At 39.0% G+C, this 21,925-nt stretch overlaps 2 protein-coding genes across 2 annotated transcripts in view; both read left to right on the top strand.

Moving 5' to 3' along the window:
• DMBT1 (deleted in malignant brain tumors 1) overlaps nt 1-21,925 on the top strand; it is a gene marked incomplete at its 3' end in the record, with an annotated part of 86,249 nt that overhangs the window by 58,770 nt on the left and 5,554 nt on the right. The window contains exons 37-42 of the mRNA XM_083738610.1: nt 13,729-13,764; nt 14,798-14,839; nt 19,252-19,593; nt 19,706-19,741; nt 20,927-20,968; nt 21,070-21,411. Coding sequence (XP_083594736.1) covers nt 13,729-13,764; nt 14,798-14,839; nt 19,252-19,593; nt 19,706-19,741; nt 20,927-20,968; nt 21,070-21,411 — 840 coding nt within the window. The remainder of the gene's footprint in view (nt 1-13,728; nt 13,765-14,797; nt 14,840-19,251; nt 19,594-19,705; nt 19,742-20,926; nt 20,969-21,069; nt 21,412-21,925) is intronic.
• Nucleotides 1,914-10,710, top strand: LOC310844483 (scavenger receptor cysteine-rich domain-containing protein DMBT1-like; the record flags this gene model as incomplete). The annotated part of the gene is made up of 7 exons (XM_083738593.1): nt 1,914-2,011; nt 3,045-3,359; nt 4,631-4,651; nt 5,801-6,115; nt 7,344-7,511; nt 8,785-9,126; nt 10,643-10,710. Exons 1-7 carry the CDS (start codon nt 1,948-1,950, stop codon nt 10,708-10,710), a joined length of 1,293 nt encoding a protein of 430 aa, XP_083594719.1. The 5' UTR covers nt 1,914-1,947.

Raw genomic sequence — 21,925 nt, 5'->3', positions numbered from 1 at the left:
CATGAATGGCGCCTTATCCAATTTGGCCCAGCAATCTCTAGCAGAGCAATTGATGTTCTGCTTGTGAAATGAGGCTTTCCTCCCTTGTCCTTCACACTGCAGTCCTTTGTGCTCCCCCAAGCCATGTAAGAGGACCTCCGGAATGGCATTGCATGTGAAGCAATATGGTAGCAGCTGGGGGGGGGGAGGATTAATGCAGATCTATATCTATTAGGTCGCCACCCTTTCTGAATATGGACTTGCTTTCCACGCATTCTAGGGCACTTGGGGACCAGGCGTTTATCTCTTCCAACAAAATCAAAAGGGGGAAACTAGCATGCGGCCCAATCAACATTTAATGTATACGACCAATCCATTTTGAAATAGAAATGGGGGTTTGAAATAATTCTTAGCATTTATTCAGCACTTCCCAGCCTCAGCTTCCCCCCTTACATCTCAGGAATCTTCATACTACCACATAAAGTATGTCAGCATTCTTATTCTAGATTGCAGATTGGGGAGGTGTGAAGTTGAAAGAACGGCAGCTGACCTGTGACCATGTAGTCACAACTTCTCCAACGCCTTAAGGGGTGAGGCACACCTTGAAGCTGGAATTTCCCAGCTCACAAGCTTATCTGCTCAAGATCAGCTTTTCTTTCTATTATTGAGCAAGACTTGGCAAATGAAGCTTGCAGTCACTAACACCTGTTTTTTGTGGATTAGTCCCAAACAAAACTTGATTTATCTTAGCAGAATTTCTTGTAGTTTGCTCAGTAGTATGGCCCCTCCAGGCCTCAGGATTCCCCCCCCCCCAGGTCACACACTCTCACCAGCCCTACTCTGAGTTTTCCTTGAGTGGTTTACTTAGCTTGACTGCGTCTTTGCACTTTGCACTGTATGGCTTCTTATTGGGTGTATAAATATCTGCCGGGTGGGAGTTGTGTGTATAGAAACATCTGGTTTTTGTGTGCTTAGAATGCAGCCTCCTATGCAAGGCTTAGCATCACAACTGCTGTTTCACCTGCTATTGCCACATCCACTACCACTAGCCACGTCCATTTTTGCTCCGGCAATTGCCCTCTAGAAGATGAAATAATGTGGCCCTTGGGCTAGAAAAGGTTTCCCACCTCTGGTTTAGAGCCAAACACTTTCTTTGACATTAAAATGTGTACCTATTCTGTGGAGAATGTTAGGAGGAATGGGGGAGAATTTAGATTCAATTCGATTGGGCAAACCAACTAATTTGCACTTTCTGGAACAATATGGGGACCAAAAAGCAGCCATTCTTTGAAACATGGTCCTGTTCCAACTCTGCAATGCAGTTCTGCCACCCAAATAAACATGGGCTCTTCTGTGGTTTTGTTAGTTTTAATTATTGTTTTAACTGAAGTGTATTTCTGTAGCTGTTGTTTATTTTATAATATTCTGAAAACTGCTCTGAGATCAGTATAAGTGATGAAGGGTGGTCTACAAATCTAGATAGATAAATAAACTAAGGCAGAGGAAATGCAATTAATAGTTGTCATACAAGCAAGGTTTGCTGAAATTCCCTCATCTACACAATTATTAATAGTAAAAGGAGCCTTTCTTTTTTCTCACCTGAGCACTCTATCTGTACATCTAGGATAACATGCTGGTATTTGGAAAGCAGATTAAACAGCACCATTACCTCTGGGGGGAAACACTAGTATTTCCTGGAGCAGTTAAATCAGATGGCATTATATGTGCTTTATTGAGTGTTGGACACTGATGTTCCCACTGGCTTCTCCAAAGCAATAATAATCAGTAACTGTCTATTTCCAGGGATATGGATTGTGAAATGAAAATATCCCAGACTTCCGTGACATAGATCTGGGAGTTCAAGAAGAAAGATCAAATTGCAAACCACATGCTTTCCGGAGCAGATTAGAATGCTTATAAATTCTGAAATTCACCATTTCTTTATTTTAGCAGAAACCCACCCGAAACATGGGTGCCCAGATACGCTTATTTTGGATGGTGTTGATACCTTCTGCTCTCCTACATGAATCAGGTACTGTGCTTATATTGCCTTGGGCTTGGGGATGGGTTGCTTCTCTGCTTAAAGCCCAGCAAAAGTGGGCTGGCATGAAACTGGTAGGCAGCTGAGCCTATTCAACTATGCAGGAAACCACTCAGCAATTAAGTCTACTAAAACTACGATTAAATTTTATCTCTTGGTTCCATGGGCATACAGGAACAAAATAATAGAACTCCAAGGATGAAAAGTTCAATGATATGTATTATAAAAACTGAGTATTCAGGCAAACTGGGTTGTACTCAGACTTACCCTCAACTGGCAGTAACAATTCCAAAGCAGAATTCTGCCCAAGATGCTTCCACCAATGGAAAGAAGAAGGGAGTTATTTTTTGCCAATTCCTCCTTCCTCCTGCAGCCGTACTGTTCCAGAGGTTCCTCCAGCCCTCCAGATTTTGGGAGGAAATTATGAAGAAGGAATGGGGGGGGGGGAGTCTCCTCATCTATTTCACCAGTGTGATTTCTCCACTTGATCAAAAGCCTTCTGTGAACAGACGAAAGCTGCAGGAGGCAAAATTTATGTGTCTTAACTATTAGGAGTGTGTCCCACCTTCTCAAGTTCACTGGTGATTCCCAAGAGCAAATTACACATTACCCATGAATGTGCATAAAAGCCTTAGCAGTGTGTTGATGTTTAAAAAGAAAGGCTATTTTAAAGGGTGGCAATTGTGAGTCGAGAAATAGATTTGGGTCAGATGAATATGCATCAAGGAGTAGTTGATGATCAGGCTGTACGTTGGTGGAGGGAGGTAGAATCTGTCCTTTTAGATTGTTAATGAAGTTCACAAAATTGCTTCTGTAGAATTCTGTCTACAGATTTATGTGGGTAAAATAAGTTCTCCCAGGAATTAAGACATCATAAAACTTGTATGTATCCACCATCTCCTGCACTGCTACCAAACACTCAATAAACTTGCAGACTTTATGTTTCCTTATAATACAGAACATTATAGAGCTGGTATACTTGAATTTAACTTAACAACCATTTTGGGTTTTTTGTTTTACAAAGGTGCTCAGCAGTTGCGTTTAGTGAATGGATGGAACAAGTGTGTTGGGAGAGTTGAAGTCAACCACGAAGGAACTTGGGGGACTGTTTGCGATGACAACTTTGATAAGAAAAATGCACATGTAGTGTGCAGACAACTTGATTGTGGAGAGGCAACCACAGTGTATGGATGGTCTTATTTTGGCCGAGGAGCTGGACCCATACTCCTGGACGATGTGAACTGCACAGGAAGTGAACTCTACCTCTGGGACTGTCCGCATGCTACATGGTTGGTAAATGACTGTGGGCACAATGAAGACATCAGTGTCGTCTGCTCAGGTAACATCTCTCTGTACACTATGTAGGGTTTTACAATTGCAAACAAACTTCAAACACATCAAAGAATGATGTTACAAGTAGGGATGGGGAAGAAATTAGATTCAGTTCGAATGGGGAAACCAAGTAATTCACATTTTCTGAAACAATATGCGAACCAAAAAGCAGCTCTTTTATGAAACTTGTGCTTCTTCAACTTTGGAATACTGTTCTGTCACCAAGATATATGTAAAAGCAAAAATATACCAGGCAAAGTGCGCATAAAAATGCATATATTAGCTAAAATAACATCCAAACAACCATTATACTTTGAGAAAATGCCTTGAAAAATTGTGTATATCAAGTAAAACTGCATACAACAATGTATAGATTAGGAGAAATTCACACTAAATTGCTGGTGGATTTTCATGAGAATATATATATATATATATATATATATATATATATATATATGCTGATGTGGAAAAGTGGAGAATTGAACTTATTATTGGAAAAATGAGGGACTGAAAAATGATGAATTTGCCCATCCCTGGTTGCAAGTTGAGTGTTTCAGACAAACCACTTACTATAGGCACAACACAATTTCCATTTATTCAGGTGGTTTGGGAGTAATACAATTTGAACAATCAGAGAGTTAAATAATTGGGAATGCAATTTGAATAGGGTTATGTTGCATACAGAACAATTGACTGTGGACAATTAGAATATTTGGATGACTGCTTGAGAATCAAAGAGCATAGCTTTCAATGCACAAGCAGATTAAGCATGACTAGTACTAAACTTTTTTACTGTTATGGAAGCTGAGATATCACAAGGAAGCAGATATTTTGATGGAATAGGGCACAGAAAAATGAATTCATCTGGAACTCAGCTATGACAGACTTGTAATCTCTAATGACACTGACTATTCAATAAGGGTGGGGAGTTGCAAGCAAGAGACAGCATAAAGCTATTAAAAGGTTAACTCTATGTCTTGATAGTTATATAATTCAGTTAACCTAAGTATCAATGACACATGTGTTTATTCCAGTTTTGTAATAAGAATGAATAAAAAATTCAACAATACAATACACAGCAATGCACAACTACATGACACTAATCACAACCCCATGGGATCATGTTCATCAATGCAACATGAGAGTACAAAAGGTATCAGGGCAGCATGCTTAACTAGAAGGATTTTCATTAAAATCACATATTAACAGCACTGTGATTTTTACACAGATACAGTTCAGTAACCATAAAAATAACCATTTCTGTTTCTTTTTTTACAGATGCTGGCGATCAACCAACAGGTGAGTCTGTTTATTTGTGGCATAGGCAAAAGTATTCACCAGATTGTTGGATGTTCCTTTCTAGGTTGCAACCAGCGGGATTTCAATTACATCCTGGGAAGGGACAGGGGAATTTGTGACCTTCCATTAATTGTTGGATGACAGCTCTCATTATCGCTGGCCACTGACTATGCTGGCTAGGGCTTATGTTAGCTGGATTCATCCTTGCTCTGGGGGTGGTAGTGATAATATCATTCATGCCTGGTGTCATTCATGCCATACAGTTCTTTTTTATTATTTGCTTCTTGCAAGTCTTCTTTCACTTGGAAGTGAAAGAAGAAAACATCCACTCCAACCACACTTCACTTTCCCATGATGAGCTCTTGTTATGCCTTGGCTGTGAAGAGTATTACATGCTGTCAGTGAGAATATCCCTAAAGGAGTAGGGCTATTCTGCTCTCCATGGTAGTGGTAACAATCTGCTTTGTTTCTCCTTGTTGGCGTAAGCTGAATTTCCGCCTGTTACTTTGTCCTATCTTTTGTCATCCTGCCCACAATGCACAGTGCTAAATGATCTGCTCCCATCGTCAGAGTAATTCCTTTTCTTCCATGCCTTTCACAGTAACCTCTTTAGCAAAAGCATTTCCTGCTCCTTTTGCTTCTCTTTTTTAACTTCTCCATTTCTACATGACTTTTCTCTCCCTACTTTCTTCTTTCTCTAACCTTTCTCCCTACTTTTTCATCTGATGCAGATTATAAGCCCTCCAGGAACAGTGTCTCTTTTGTGTTCTGTACCTGAAGAGTATGCCAAACTGTGTGGTATTTGTGAAGCTGCAATGACTTTGGTCCAAGCGTGTCCTTCCTCATGCAGAGGGCACGTGATGATAACAGAAGGGCCATTTTACATCTTGTGCTCGAGTACCGTGGGAGGAAAGTGAAACAAAACCCTAAATTGCATAATCTCTTGGCTATAGAATCTCCCTGTTATAGCACTGTGCAAACCATACCCATCTCTGCCACACCTGGAGTGGCATCAGGTTTGAAATTGGCTACTATGGATTTCCCTGTTGGAAACCTGGGGATGCAAATAATCCTAGCAGGTTTCCTTTTTGTGCCAAATACCTCTGTCTGATTCACAGTTCAACATCCTGCTCTTTGTGTCTTCAACAGGTTACTTGCCTGTCCAGTTGGCCAGTGGAAGCTCAAGCTGTGAAGGCCGCGTTGAAGTGCTTTCTGACGGCCAATGGGGAACAGTGTGTGATGACACCTGGAATATAAGAGCTGCAACTGTTGTATGCCAGCAACTTGGTTGCGGTGAAGCCGTCTCGGCTCTGAAAGGTGCTCCTTTTGGCCAAGGCACAGGCGATATTGTTCTGGACAATGTGGATTGCGATGGAAATGAGACAAGTCTGGGAGAATGCTACCATCAAGGATTATATAATACTAACTGCAATCACAGTGAAGATGCAGGTGTTATTTGTTCAGGTAAATGTGGTCTGTGAGAGCCCAGATGATCTCGCCATGGATCAGGCTGGAACATATAAAGTAAACATAGGAATGAAAATACCTCTGAGCATGCACAGTGTGTTTTCCCATTACTACTAAATAACCAAAGAAAGATAGTTCTCAAACTCTCAGAACTAAAAAGTCATGCTTTTAGGTCCAAAGGACTCATCTAGGCAAGCTAGGGCTCCCAACACCTTTCCCCCTTACAATTTAAGAACTAAAGCCACAGCACTGAACTTTTTGGAATAGTCCATAGGGGGTTATGCATACAAGCTCTCTGCAAATGACTGAGGTTTGGGGGTTGTCTTTAATTTTATTTTTGCACTGTTGATTGCACTACACACATGACATCTAAACAGTTCTTTAATGAAACATACCATCATTTTCCATACCACTATAGCGCTTGGTGATGGGAGTTGAATAGTTGCATTTAACATGGTGATTTGCCATTCATCACATGAATGGTACACTCCATGCTAACAAAAATGGCTCTCAACACAGGGTGCTTCTTTCAATTAGCATAACAGTAGCGAAAGTATGACAACAGTACAATGGGGAGGAGCTGTACAAAAAGGTCTGGCATTTAAAAAAGAAATATTACAAAAATAATTTGCAAGAGCCAATGAGCCTCAGGGCAGCATGCAAGTCCTTCCATGCATGCCCAAGGCTTCTTGCGGAATATTTATTTTCTTCCTATGGCTGTTTCAAGTTCATAGATTGGCTTGTCAGGTAGTAGGAGATGCTGCTTTTCAGATGGAAAGCAGTCTTGAGAAGCTACATGAAGTGCTACATGTTCCAAGTTTCCAGGACTGCCCTTTGTGTCCTTGTTAAATGTCCAGTTAATTTAGTAAGTGATTCCATTTATATCCAATGTGTGCTCCAAAGAGCTTGAGATGGCACACATTCTTCTCCCCACCCCACCCTCTTTTTCCACCATGTGAGGTAGGTTAGACTGAAAGACTGGTCCAAGATTACCCAATGAGCTCCATAACTTAGTGGGGATTTTATCGTGGGTCTCCCCAGCCCTAGTCTATTCTCTCCACAAAGTTGACATCACTCAAGGACATGGAAACTATGAGAAGAATCTGTTCTTTCCATCCTGGAGCTGCACCAAAAATGCTATCTTTGTGCATAGACACAATCCAAAAGTTTATCACTTCTGGACTTTATCTTTATGAAACTCAAAATTATTTTCGTCTCTTGGCAGCTCACACGTATTCTACAACACCAGAAGGAACCACTGTGACATTGTTGACAACAGAAGGAACCACCCAAGCAATAAGCACAACTGAGGAAACGGTTACTCCTGAGATGCCAACCACAACTCAAGGAGGTACACAACAGGCTGAGAAAATTAGTCTTACCTCTGTGCATGGTACTGTGTGGCTTAACTCAATTATTTAAATTTAATAGATAGACAAAATCAAAGAAAGACAAAAAGCACAATTAGGGCATATCTAATCAGGGTGGGTATCTACTGTGCATTTGTAACTTACATAGGAACTGAATCTCTTTATTGACCTGCTAATCACAATGGAAGGTGAGAATAGTAATGAGTTCAAGTAACAAGCAAGTCACACATTACAGATCAGCACATTCCCCACATATTAACTATGTGATTTTGCTGTGAACCCAGAAAGATATGAGGTAACTAATGCCTTTATTTTTGCTCGGCATCATGCAGAGCCCTGCATCTGATGCATGGTGTGTTTGCCAGCTCTGCAATGTGTGATGCGATGCCAAGTTGGCGAACTAGTTTTGCTGGAAGCTGCTGTCTGCAAACAGTTAATATGTCTGCTACAAAACTGGTTTATGGTTTGGTTTTGCACATGTGCTGCCCAACAAAACAGACCCAGAGGTTTCCAGCTCCTCTTGGGATATATGTGGTCAACCATATATAGGTACATGTAGAAGTGACATGAGAATCATTGCATGCCATAAAATACATGCACAAAATTTCCCTACTACCATTGTTCTGTATACTGCTCTGCTTCTTGACACAATCTAAATTTGATTAGGAGAGAGGGGAGGATTTTCTATAAGTTGCAAATTTTATTTTTGGTATCAGAATGGTGACCACAGAATAACCCCATACATACATTGTGCCACAAGAGTGAAAATTTCAAAACTCTTCAGGAACCTTGAATTCAGGTAAACAGACGTACAATCTGATGAAAGGAGAACATATTGTAGACTTTCTTGAGCTCATGCATTTAGAAGGGGTATAAACACCCAATAAATAAATTATCACAATGCAGTTTCAAGTATATTGGAATCAGCCACAGAAATGTATGCTTTTCAACTATGTGTTTAATGGTTACTCTTTTATTTTGCTGCAATAGCTCCCTCTGTTGTCACTGAAGTTCCTAGCACTTCGGGTAATTCTTTCCTTGTTTTCCCCCCCTTTTGAATCCATTAAATGAGCCTAGATTAGTAAAGACTCCCATCACAAGGTAAAGTGTCTACAAAAGGGTTTGGCATCCTCAGAGTAGGCTGAAAATTACTGAGCCCCATCAGTCACAAAAAGGTGGTGGTGGTGTTAAGGATTGATTGTTTCTCTCTCTCTTTTTACATTTGTATACAATTGTCAAGGTTACATATTATTAAATGAGAAACAGTCTTGTCACATTCTTCATCACCTTTTGCAGAGACTTCGCCATCAGGAACATCAGCAAATCCTTTCTTCCTAAGACTGGTGAATGGAGAGAACAGCTGTCAGGGTCGTGTTGAAGTCTATCATAATGGGGAGTGGGGGACCGTCTGTGATGATGAATGGGACATTAATGATGCTCGCATTGTCTGCAAAGAAGTTGGTTGTGGAGAAGTCATTTCAGCTCCAACAAGTGCCCAATTTGGTCAAGGCTCCGGCAGCATCCTTCTGGATGCTGTACAGTGCAGTGGAAATGAATCTTCTCTTAAGGACTGTCCCCATAAGGGATGGGGGGTCCATGACTGCAAACATAAGGAAGATGCCAGCGTCATCTGCTCAGGTACCTCAAACTATTTTCCATATGTGTTAATTTTTGCAGCATAGCTTCTCGATCTGCATTGGCAAATACAGTGATACCTCGGTTTTCGAACGTAATCCGTTCCGGAAGACCATTCGAGTTCCTAAACGTTTGAAAACCGAAGCATTTACTTCCAGAAGCATTTACTTATGGAAAACTCAGTATGGAAGTCACATGGCACGTTCAACTTCCGAAAAATGTTCGGAAACCGAAGCCTTTACTTCTGGGTTTACAGCGTTCAAAAACTGAAACGTTCATCAATGAAGAAATTCAAAAACCGTGGTACCACTGTATAGTAGTGATGCAATCTTTTCTATATATTTGGTAACCTCATTGTATACTGTGGTATATAAATTGTTGATGTAAATACAATGGCTTGTATTGTAAGAACATGATTAGGCTCTTTTTATATAGGAAACTCCTCCATCCACTACCGAGAATCTTATTTCATCTGGGAAATGGTGCTGAAGCTTTCCAGTGCTTGCCCTTCATCCAGTATTATCCCTTTATTTGAAGACTGCACACCCTTTGAACTAATTTTAATAATAAACCCAGAGGTTTATTCCTTTGGATATAAGACCCTTTGGATCTTGAAATATGGGTCCCCCCAACAAAATTTAAAATTCGGAATTTATGTGATGTGATTTAATTTGATTGGTCGGTTAATAAAAATTATTTTTAAAAATAATATTAATAAACTCAGAGGACAGAATCCAAAGGCCAATGTGTGGGTGCCTAAGTGCAGTCTTTGAGTGCCTTTAGAAGGTTTTGTGAGAGGACAGAAGCTACACCTATGGCTCTTTGGATTGCACACACTGCTAGCACCAGAACAGCCTGCAGAATAGCCCTTGGTTCCATATTTCATACCATTATGTTATTTGTGATACCATTTGATTGGCAGGTGGACAGCCCTGCCCAGCTGTCAGATTTGTCCTTGCACAGTGGTTCCCCATCCCTGGAATTGCCATGGGGTTAGAAAAGGAGAGTGGGAATAGCAACAGGGAGTTGAAGAGCAGAGAAGAGCAGGCAGGGGTGCAGCTCCAAGTAAATAAATGGCAAATAGGAGGTATTCAGAGGTATTCTGCATCTGAAAATATAGGCTCTATCAGGTTAAGATGGGTAGCAGGTACTGATAGTAGACCGATTCAGTTGGAGTTTTACTGAATACTGCCGTGTATGTGTGTGTGTGTTTTGGAATGAGTTAGTGGTTTAGAAATACTGTTATAATTACAAATAATTAAAATTTCCTTTATTACTGCCTTTAAACCCATAATTAGCAGCTATCACTACAGATTATATCAGCAACTCATATGATTTCAAAATGGGTCATACAAAGTAGTACCTTCCTTGGCATGACCATTAAATGAACAGAGATTCCACTGTTGCGAGGAATCATGGGGTTATTTATGGCTACTAATCCTGATAGCTTTATTATACCCCCACTGCTTTCCTCCTTTTTAATTTTTAGAACATCTAACCTGTTCTTTCTAATTTTTAGAACCTCTAACCACCACAGAAGTACCCACCACACCTGGTAACTATGGGTTTCTTGATTCTAGTGTTTAAATGGAATTTCTTTTATGCTGTGCTTTCTCCTTTCAAATTTTTGGAGCTTCTATTTTTTTTTTAAGAAATATTTATTAAAGATTTTCTTAATACAATAAAGAGAGAAAACAGAAACGGAAAAAAAAGAAAAAAAGAAATAAAGTTTACATCTTATACAAAAAGCATAAAATAGAATCAAATAGATCGTAACCATATTTTCTTCACTTTTTGGACTTCCTCACATCTCTCGTTCCTGCGTTCCTAATTTATAACACTTTAGCCAGCAATTTATCACCTTGTTTCAATTCTTGTTTTATAAATTTCCAGTATTGTGTCCCTAGTTTTAAATACTTTTATCTAAGTCTTAAATACTTAATTTAGACATAATATTTATCCAGAATTTATCTTTCTCTTAAATTTCACCAGTTCTCATATTCTTTTCAACTAGCTTAATGGTGCCATGTTATTTTCAATCTCGCATCCTTCTTAACACTCATACAATTTGCAATATTTTTGTAAATAATCCTTAAATTTCTTCCAATCCTCTTCCACTGCTTCCTCTCCCAGGTCTCGGACTCTGCCAGTCATTTCTGCTAGTTCCATATAGTCTATCAGTTGCATCTGCCATTCTTCCAGCGTGGGCAAATCTTGGGTTTTCCAGTGTTTAGCGACAAGTATCCTTGCTGCTGTTGTTGCATACATAAAGAATGTTCGGTCCTTCTTTAACACCCTCTGGCCGACAGTACCCAAAAGGAAGGCCTCTGGTTTCTTAGGGAAGGTATACTTAAATACCTTTTTCAACTCATTATATATCATTTCCCAGAAAGCCTTAACCCTCGGGCAGGTCCACCAGAGGTGAAAGAACGTTCCTTCAGTTTCTCTACATTTCCAACATTTATTGTCAGACAGATGATATATTTTAGCAAGCTTGACTGGGGTCATGTTCCACCTATATATCATTTTCATAATATTTTCTTTCAAGGCATTACATGCTGTAAATTTCATACCGGTGGTCCATAACCTTTCCCAGTCAACAAACATGATATTATACCCAATATCCTGAGCCCATTTTATAATAACTGATTTAACCGTTTCATCTTGTGTATTCCATTTTAACAGCAAATTATACATTCTAGAGAGTACCTTAGTCTTAGGTTCTAGCAGTTCTGTTTCCAACTTCGATTTTTCCACCTGGAATCCTATCTTTTTATCCAAATTAAAAACCTCTTTAATCTGAGCATAATGTAGCCAATCTCGCACTTTATCTTTTAGTTTCTCCATACTCTGCAGCTTCCAATTATCTCCGTCTTTTTCTAGTATTTCCCAATATTTCGGCCATTTGGCCTCCATATTGAGTCTTTTTCGAGCCTTGGCTTCCATTGGTGACAACCACCTTGGGGTCTTGTTTTCTAATAAGTCTTTATATTTTGTCCAGACATTAAACACTGCTTTCCTAACAATATGGTTCTTAAAAGCCTTGTGAATTTTAACCTTGTCATACCACAAATATGCATGCCATCCAAAAGCATTGTTAAATCCTTCCAAATCTAAAACATCAGTGTTTTCAAGAAGCAGCCAATCTTTCAACCAGCAGAAAGCTGCTGATTCATAATACAACCTTAAGTCTGGCAGGGCAAACCCCCCTCTTTCTTTAGCATCAGTTAATATTTTAAACTTAATTCTGGGCTTTTTGCCCTGCCAGACAAATTTGGAGATATCTCTTTGCCACCTCCCGAAACACTCCACTTTATCCACAATCTGTAAAGTCTGGAACAAAAACAGCATCCTTGGCAGTACATTCATCTTTATAGCAGCAATTCGGCCCAACAAGGAAAGTTTCAATCTTGACCAACCTTCTAAATCCCTTTTAATTTCTGACCAGCACTTTTCATAATTATCCTTAAATAAACTCAGATTCTTGGCTGTTATGTTTACCCCTACAAATTTTTGGAGCTTCTAACACATTCTTTCCAATTTTAGAACCTATAACCACTACAGTAGAACCCATCACATCTGGTATGTATTTACTTTATCTTGCTTTTTAAAATATAAATAAAGCTGCCTGGTAACCCAGTTACTCTCAGCATCCAGAAGCATCATAGCCAGACACTGGCGAGACCTGTCAGGAGTAGGCATGGACCACTGGTACCAAATAGTATGGGAAACAGCCTTACTAGAAAAACTAACCAATAAACTAAAACTGACATGGGGACAAATAGAAGAAGACATCTTTACCCCGGTTTGGCTCCCCTTGTGCATTTATGTGCAGACTGCACACCCACGGAACTGATTTCAGAAATAAATGTGTGGGCTAGAGTCTAAAGACAAATGTGAGCATGTTTAAGCACATAAAGTCACGTCTTGGGATGCCATTAGAATATCCTGTGAAGTGTCAAAAAGTCTATAGCTTTGTCTCCACATACTTCTTGTAACTCAGTAACTCTAGTAACTTCTGTAGTACACTGAATCTGATGGTGTAACTCCATTAAGGTAATAAGGCTAATAGTCACTGATAGATCAATTCACATGAAATTTGTTGTATACACTCTCCTGATCAATACCTGTCTGCAGCAGTGCACATCCTGCAGCAGAATGTATTCTGAGTCTATTCTAGGTGGTGGCAAAAGAATTCATCTGGTCTATCCTAAATCTACTGCTTATCTCTTTCATCAGATGCACTGATGTTCTCAAGTAGTGAGGAATTAGACCGGGATCATAGTGTGGAGTGAAAGGGGCTCGCCATGATTTGCTTGGAGAGGGGGAGGGAGAGATAAGTCATAAGTTTAAGGGCAGGTTCCATATTTTGAAAGACAAAACCTGAAATATTAGGAACCTGAATTTGCAAGTCAAGATGGTGGTTCCTTTGCACAATGCGTAACATAAGGTAGGACTTAGACGAATCAGGTTCTAAACATTAAATCTCTCTGACATCTACTTCGTGGGGTGCCATCACTAAGAAGCATATAGCTATGAGTTTCCTTTTTCTAATGTTTGCATGTACTTTCTTTTTATGCTGTGCTTTCTTATTTCCATTTATAGGCCCCATAACCACCACAGAAATACCCATTACATCAGGTATGTATTACCCTGGCTCTGTGTGTGAGAGAGAGAGGGGGGAGAGAGAGAGAGAGACAGAGAGAGATTTAATCCATGCTACCATTCTTGGTATAATGCTGCTCATATTATACTCAGTGTTGGGCAGAAAGGAGAGTCCAATTGGGTTTCCTAACAGCAGCATATATTGCAATTTCCCTTCTTTCATTGGTCTGGCTACCCTATATCTATGCCGTCCTTTAGCTCTCTGGCTATTCATTTGTATACCTGTGGATACAGGGCAATATACAAATTTAATTCATTCAGCCATTAATAATACTATTAAGCATATTATTTTAAAGAGAAAGAGATTTACAGTACATCCCTCTTCTCTGGGGAAAATAGCATGTTTTAACTTCTGCATTTGGTTTACACATTCATGCGGCAGCAATAGGAAGAGTTTGCCCTTCCATAGAATGAATTAATTTGAAAAGAAAGCTGTTGGGAAGTTCAAACACACTTTTATCAGGCATCTTTATTTTTTTTTTTTATTTATTAAAATTTATACACTGCTTCATTATAAAATGTCTCAAAGTTGTTAACAAAAAATATAAAACAATAAAGTAATTGTGCTTTTTTAAATGAATTACAATAATTTGAAAACATTCCAAGAATTAAAATCAACAGTAAACAGATTAAAATGCTCATCAATACTAAATAGCTCACTTGGGTGGTCTAAAGAAAAATCTTTTTAGCTGACGCCAAAAATAAGAGCCAATAATTTACATTCAAACCAAGTTTACAAAACAATAACAAATGTATTTTCTGAGTTTTATTGAAACAAAAAACTGAGACATGACTTTTTTTGTTCATTCTATGTGAGGGGACATGATAAAATATGAACATCTTATATCTGAAGGCAACACACTTGAAGTTAAAGGTCTATAGGCCAATACGCAGTTACAAGAAACCCTGAAAAGTCAGATTTGAAAAACTTAATTAGATATTTAAAAGTGGTATGATATAAGACAAGGTTTAAAATATTTGGCATTATATCTGTTTCTTTTTAAATTAGGAACTCCACCACCTCCATCTACTGAACAGAGTGTTACAACAGGTAAGTAGCAATGCTGGCTTTTAGTGGAAATAAATGCAGTTGTCAGTATTATATGTAACTGGAGAAAGAATAGTGTTGTTACGTTCTTCATCAACTTTTGCAGCAAATTCTCCTTTAGAAACATCAGCAAGTCCTTTCTCCCTAAAACTGGTGAACGGAGAGAACAGCTGCCAGGGTCGCCTTGAAGTCTACCATGATGGGACATGGGGAACTGTCTGTGATGATGATTGGGACTTGAAAGATGCTCAGGTTGTGTGCCAACAACTTGGTTGCGGAGAAGCCACTGCAGCCCCACTAAGTGCCCACTTTGGCCGAGGCTCTGGCAGTATTCTCCTGAATGCAGTACATTGCAAAGGGAATGAATCTTCTTTTGAGGACTGTTCTCATAATGGATGGGGAGTCCATGACTGCAAACATAAGGAAGATGCCAGTGTTATCTGCTCAGGTACATCCAGTTATACTCTGTATATGCTTATTTCTAAAGCATCTCTTCTACATCTGCATTAAACACATTGAAGTTATTGTGTCTACACTGTAATAGCATGGTTTACTTTTTATGCTCTCTTTGGTGCACTTCTGGGAATCTTCTTTCATGTTTACAAAAGGTTGCTGTAGTTTTTCTGTGCAAGTTTCTTTTTTTGCAATGCATTATGTATCTATATGAGGTCTGCACACCCATTGAACTAATGTCAATAATAAACGTATAGGCTAGAATCGAAAGAGAGATATGAGCATACTCAAGCACATGAGATCACAAGTCTTATTAGAATATTCTGCACTTATTAGAAGCACTTATTAGAATATTCTGCAAGGGGATAGAAATTCTTATTTGGCATCATAAAATGCTGGTAACTAGTATTCAGTGACACACTGGATTTTATAGGGTTGGCATCCTGTGGCAGAAAGTCACCTGAGCTCATTTCAGATGGTGGGAATAAGTAATGTATCTGGTCTTTCCTTAATGTGCTGCTTATCACATTCACTAAATGATCTGATGCCCCAGTATACTGAGGAATTATACTGGGACCATAATGTGTGAAAGGGGTTCGCTTTCTGTCATTTCTTCAGTATGGTAATATGGCACAAAGCAAAGGTTTACCTTATGGGTGATGAAAGGAACATAAACATACACATAGTTTAAGTGCAGGGTCCATCTTTTTTATAACAACAACAACAGGAAGTATAAAATTTGGAAGCTAAATCTGCAAGTAAAAATGGTTCCTTAGCTCAGTCTGGGATTCAATCTAGGACCTGAGCAATGTGAGTTCTAAACATCAACTTACTCTGATAGCTTCCTCCAGAGGTGCCATCATTTACCACAAATGTCTCATACCCAAAACTTCTCTTGGTGGTTGGAGAAACTCCCCTAACAGATTTAGGGGGTGGACAGTGGGAGGGGGGAGAAGAAAGTTCCATTGCACAAGCAGAAGTTGTTCCACTTGTGGTAGGAGTTATGTAGTGCTTCTTGAGTACAACCCCAAATACAAATGAAGTTCTAAACATTAAATTTATCTGATAGCTGCTGGCTTAGGTGCCATAATTAAGAACCATAGGATTATGCATTTCTCTCTTCTGGTGTTCAAACAGTCTTTCTTTTTATATTGTTCTTCCTTCTTTCCTTTTTTAGGACCTCTAACTACCACAGAAACACCCATTACATCTGGTATGTATTTACTTGAATTTATGTTGTTTTTAAAGCAACAAATTTGCACTCTCTGCTGCCATTCCTTTGTATAATTCTGCTGGACTGACCCTCAGCATGGGGCAGAAAGGAGAGAACAGTTGGGTGTCATTAAAACATTAATTAGATTATTTAAAAGTGATATGATATGGAGACAAGGTTTATAATATTTGGTATTGTATCTGTTTCTTTTTAAATTAGGAACTCCACCACCACAATCTACAGAACAGAGTGTTACAACCGGTAAGTATGGATATGAGCTTTTAGTTTTGGGTGTTGCTGTTTTTTTACAATTGTCAATATTATATATAACTGAACTAAGAATAGTCTTGTAACATTCTTCATCACCTTTTGCAGAGATTTCACCATCAGAAACATCAGCAAGCCCTTTTTCCCTAAGACTGGTGAATGGAGAGAACAGCTGTCAGGGTCGTGTTGAAGTCTATCATGATGGGAGTTGGGGAACAGTCTGTGATGACGGTTGGGACCTGAAGGATGCTCAGGTTGTGTGCCAACAACTTGGTTGCGGAGAAGCCACTGCAGCTCTCACAAATGCCCACTTTGGCCAAGGCTCTGGCAGCATCCTCCTGAATGAAGTACATTGCGAAGGGAATGAATCTTCTTTTGAGTACTGCTCCCATAATGGATGGGGAGTTCATGACTGCAAACATAAGGAAGATGCCAGCATTATCTGCTCAGGTACCTCAATTTATTTTCTGTATACACATACACTTCTTGTCTAGATCTGTATTTGCAAACATAATAGTTACTCTGTCTATATATAAAGGAAATGATTTGACTCCCCCCCACCCCCACCCCAAGTATCATCTATTGACTTCAGTGAATCTTATTTCATCTAATAAGCGATGCTGAAGTTTTTCTGACAATTCTTTGCATCTGGTTACGCATTTATTTGAAGACTGCACACACATCATACTACTACTACTACTGCTAATAATAATAATAATAATAATAATAATAATAATATATGTATAGGCTGCAATCTAAAGAGATATATGGGCATGCTCAAGCTGGGATCATAGTGCTATATGAAAGGGCCTGCCATCTCTGTAATAAAAATCACGGCACAAAGCAAAATTTGCCTGGGGGAGGGGAAGGAACATGCACATAGTTTTGCAGGCTATTGCGCAGTGTAGCTGCAGGTAGTATAATGATAGAGTTGGAAGTGATCCCAAAAGTCATCTAGTCCAAGCCCCAACCCCACACACTGTGGTGCTGTACTGGGCCACAGCCATCGCACACCCCAAAAGGTGGGTTGCATCTCTCTGGTAGCTGCTCACTGAGGTGCCATAACTAAAAACCATACAGCTATGAGATTCTGTCTTCTGGTATTTAAATAAGCTTTCTCTTTATACTATTCTTTCTTCTTTCTATTTTTAGGACCCCTCACCACCACAGAAATACCCATTACATCAGGTATGTATGTACTAGATTTAGCTTGCCTTTAAAAAGAAAACATATTTCCACTCCCTGCTGCCATTTTTTGCCATAATTCTGCTGGAATAGCCCTCAGTGTACTGCAGAAGTGATGGACCAATCAGATGTCATAACTTTCCTTTGGCTCTCTCCACTGGCAATTCTCTCTCTCTCTCTCTCTCTCTCTCTCTGTGTGTGTGTGTGTGTAGAAAGGTTCAATGTATCTCCCTTATTGTCAGTTAAAATAATAAGAGGAATCTGCACTGCCTTAGGATAAATTAATTTCATGGAAAATTCAAAGACACTGGAAGGTCTGCCATATATGGTTTGTAAAGATTTATGAAATTTGAGTTGCTCTTCAAATACACACAGACTGCGCTGAAATATAGGCTGAGATATAAGGTGGTAAATATAGACCATATATTTAAAGATCATTTTGCCTGAAAGAATCCTGGGAGCTGTAATATACTGCTCACAGAGCTACAATTCCCAGCACCCTCAACAAACAATACTTCCAAGGATACTTGTGGTATGTGTGTTCTTTAAATGTATGTTCTGTACACTGCCAAAATTATAAACTATGGCACAGAATTATGGGCATAATAGGCATGAGCATTAAATTTCTGCATTTTCTTCTCTGTGCTATATGTAGCTTCTGAATTTGCAGCAAAGCAGTTTTCTCTTATTTGCAAATCCAGCAAACTATGCAGGAGACAAAAGGTAATTTGCTCTTAAGTTGCATCTGCAAGCCAGGAACCAAGCAGGGTATTTGAGTTTTTATAAAACCAGAAACCGAGAAATGACATTTATGTTTGTTCTACGTGAGGTGACTAGATTAAATGTAAGCATGCTATACCTGAGGACAACTCTGTGATCTGTTGGATGAGAATTTGGAATAATAAGTTTAATGATAATGTTCAGTCGTACACTGTTTTCTACTTGTAATACTATCAGTACTTGTATATAGATGTTTTATTTTCTTTATTGAGCATTTTTAGAAAAAGTAACATAGGAGTAAGGTTAAATGTGTATAGAGTAGTTTGTCATCACAAACAACCCTGAAGGGTAGATATTTATAATTAGATATTTAAAAGTGATATGATATGGAGACAAGGTTTGAAATATTTGGCACTGTATCAGGTTTGTTTCTTTTTAAATTAGGAAGTCCACCACCACAGTCTACTGAAAAAAGCGTTACAACTGGCAAGTATTAATGTGGCATTTTAACTTTTTATGATTGTCAATGTTATCTATAAACAATAAATAATCTTACATTCCTCATCAACCTCTGCAGCGAATGCTCCATCGGAAACATCAGCAAGTCCTTTCTCCCTAAGACTGGTGAATGGAGAGAACAGCTGTCAGGGTCGCCTTGAAGTCTACCATGATGGTACCTGGGGAACTGTCTGTGATGATGATTGGGACTTGAAGGATGCTCGGGTTGTGTGCCATCAACTTGGTTGTGGAGAAGCCACTGCAGCCCCACTAAGTGCCCACTTTGGCCGAGGCTCTGGCAGCATCCTCCTGAATGCAGTACAATGTGAAGGAAATGAATCTTCTTTTGAGGACTGTTCTCATAATGGATGGGGAGTCCATGACTGCAAACATAAGGAAGATGCCAGTGTTATCTGCTCAGGTACATCCAGTTTTTCTCTGTATATTCTTATTTCTAAAGCATCTCTTCTACATCTGCATTGAACACATTGAAGTTATACTGTCTATTCTGTGCTTTCTTCTTTTCATTTTAGGACCCATCACCACCACTGAAACATCCATTACATCTGGTATGTATTCACTTGACTTACACTTGATTTTAAAAACAAAACAAAACATACTGGCACTCCTTGCTGCCATTGCTTGCATAATTCCGCTGGAATGGTCCTCATTGTGCAGCAGAAATGAGGAACCAATCAAATGGCAATACAGTACCACTAATTTCAGATTCTCTGCTTGCACATAATTCACCTTTTCATTGGTCAATTAATCTGGCCACCTAATATCTAGACCTCCTTTAGCTCTCTCTTCAAGCTATGTTGTATACAGTGGTACCTTGGTTCTCAAACTTAATCTGTTCCAGAAGTCTTTTCCAAAACCAAAGCATTCTAAAACCAAGGCATGCTTACCCATAGAAAGTAATGCAAAATGGATTGATTTGTTCCAGACTTTTAAAAACAACCCCTAAAACAGCAATTTAACATGAATTTTACTATCTAATGAGACCATTGATCCATAAAATGAAAGTAATAATCAATGTACTGTACTATGAAATAAATAAGAAAGTACTGTAGATGATAATTTTTTTAAAAAAAAAATTATTACCTGCACTGATGATAGTTATTGTTTGGATGGGGGGCTTTTATCTATTTCCATAGTCACACAATCAATCAAATCATAAAATGAAGAACAAACCACAGTCCCAAAAACAAAAAAGCCACACAAATTAAAACACAAAAAAACAAAAACAAAAGCACCAAATATAAGCTCCAAATATCACCTCAGAACACTGCAATCAGAAATGGAAGGCTTTGGTTACAATGGGGGGGGGGTGCAAATTAGCAGTGCAACACTGAAAACAGGAGGGAAAAGGCTTTGATTACAATGGGGGGGACACAAATTAGCAACGCAACAGTGAAAACGGAAGCTCGGGAACATGTTCAGCTTCCAAAGCAAAGTTCGCAAACCGGAACAGTGACTTTGGGGATTGCAGCATTCGAGTTCCAAGTTGTTCGGGAACTAAGCTGTTCAAAAACCGAGGTACCACTGTATTGTTTTAGAAAGAAAGAGATTCACAGCAGACCTATCTTTTTAACTAAAGCAAGGGTGAAGTTACAGGTGTACAGGCGAGTTTGCACTTACAAACAATTCCGAAGCGCTAGGGTCCAAAACTTTAGCTACATATTTAAAAGTGATATGATATGGAGACAAGGTTTATAATATTTGGTATTGCATCTGGTGTCTTTTTAATTTAGGAACTCCACCTCCAGAATCTACAGAACAGAGGGTAACAACTGGTGAGTATTAATGTGGAGTTTTAGCATTTTTCCACAAATGTTATTATTATATATTACTGAATGGGAAATAGTCTTGTAACATTCTTCATCAACTTTTGCAGAGAATGCACCATCAGGAACATCAGCAAGCCCTTTCTCCCTAAGACTGGTGAATGGAGAGAACAGCTGTCAGGGTCGTGTTGAAGTCTATCATAATGGGGAGTGGGGAACCGTCTGTGATGATGAATGGGACATTAATGATGCTCGCATTGTCTGCAAAGAAGTTGGTTGTGGAGAAGTCATTTCAGCTCCAACAAGTGCCCAATTTGGTCAAGGCTCCGGCAGCATCCTTCTGGATGCTGTACAGTGCAGTGGGAATGAATCTTCTCTTAAGGACTGTCCCCATAAGGGATGGGGGGTCCATGACTGCAAACATAAGGAAGATGCCAGCGTCATCTGCTCAGGTACCTCAAACTATTTTCCATATGTGCTAATGTCTAGATCTGCATTTGCAAATCTTTTGTCTCTATTGTAAATCCATGAATCAACTTCCTCTTTTCTCTCCTTTTAATTAGAATTTCTTCCATCCAGTGCAGGGAATCATTTTTTCATATGATAAGTCACATAGGAATTATTCCCGTGCATTTGTTTTGTTTGTTTTTGCATCTGCTTATGCATTTGTACACTGCACATCGATTGAACTAATTTCAATAATAAATATATTGTTTAAAAGCTAAAGAGACATGCAGAAATGCTTAAATGCATGAGGTCAGAGGACTTCAAGGATTTGAAGAACCTGCAAGTGGCCAGAAACTCAAACCCTTTGGATCCTATCAACTTTTAATGAATAGTATTGAGGAACATAATGGATTTGATGATAGCTAATATACACGGACAAACCAATTCACTTGGAATTCATTTAATTTAGATTTCTCCATTAGAGATATAGTCAATAGCTGTCAGCAGCAGTGCACATCC

Source organism: Podarcis gaigeae, assembly GCF_964106915.1.
Source record: "Podarcis gaigeae genome assembly, chromosome: 5".
Lineage (NCBI taxonomy): Eukaryota > Metazoa > Chordata > Lepidosauria > Squamata > Lacertidae > Podarcis > Podarcis gaigeae.
This window is presented reverse-complemented; position numbering and strand designations above follow the sequence as displayed.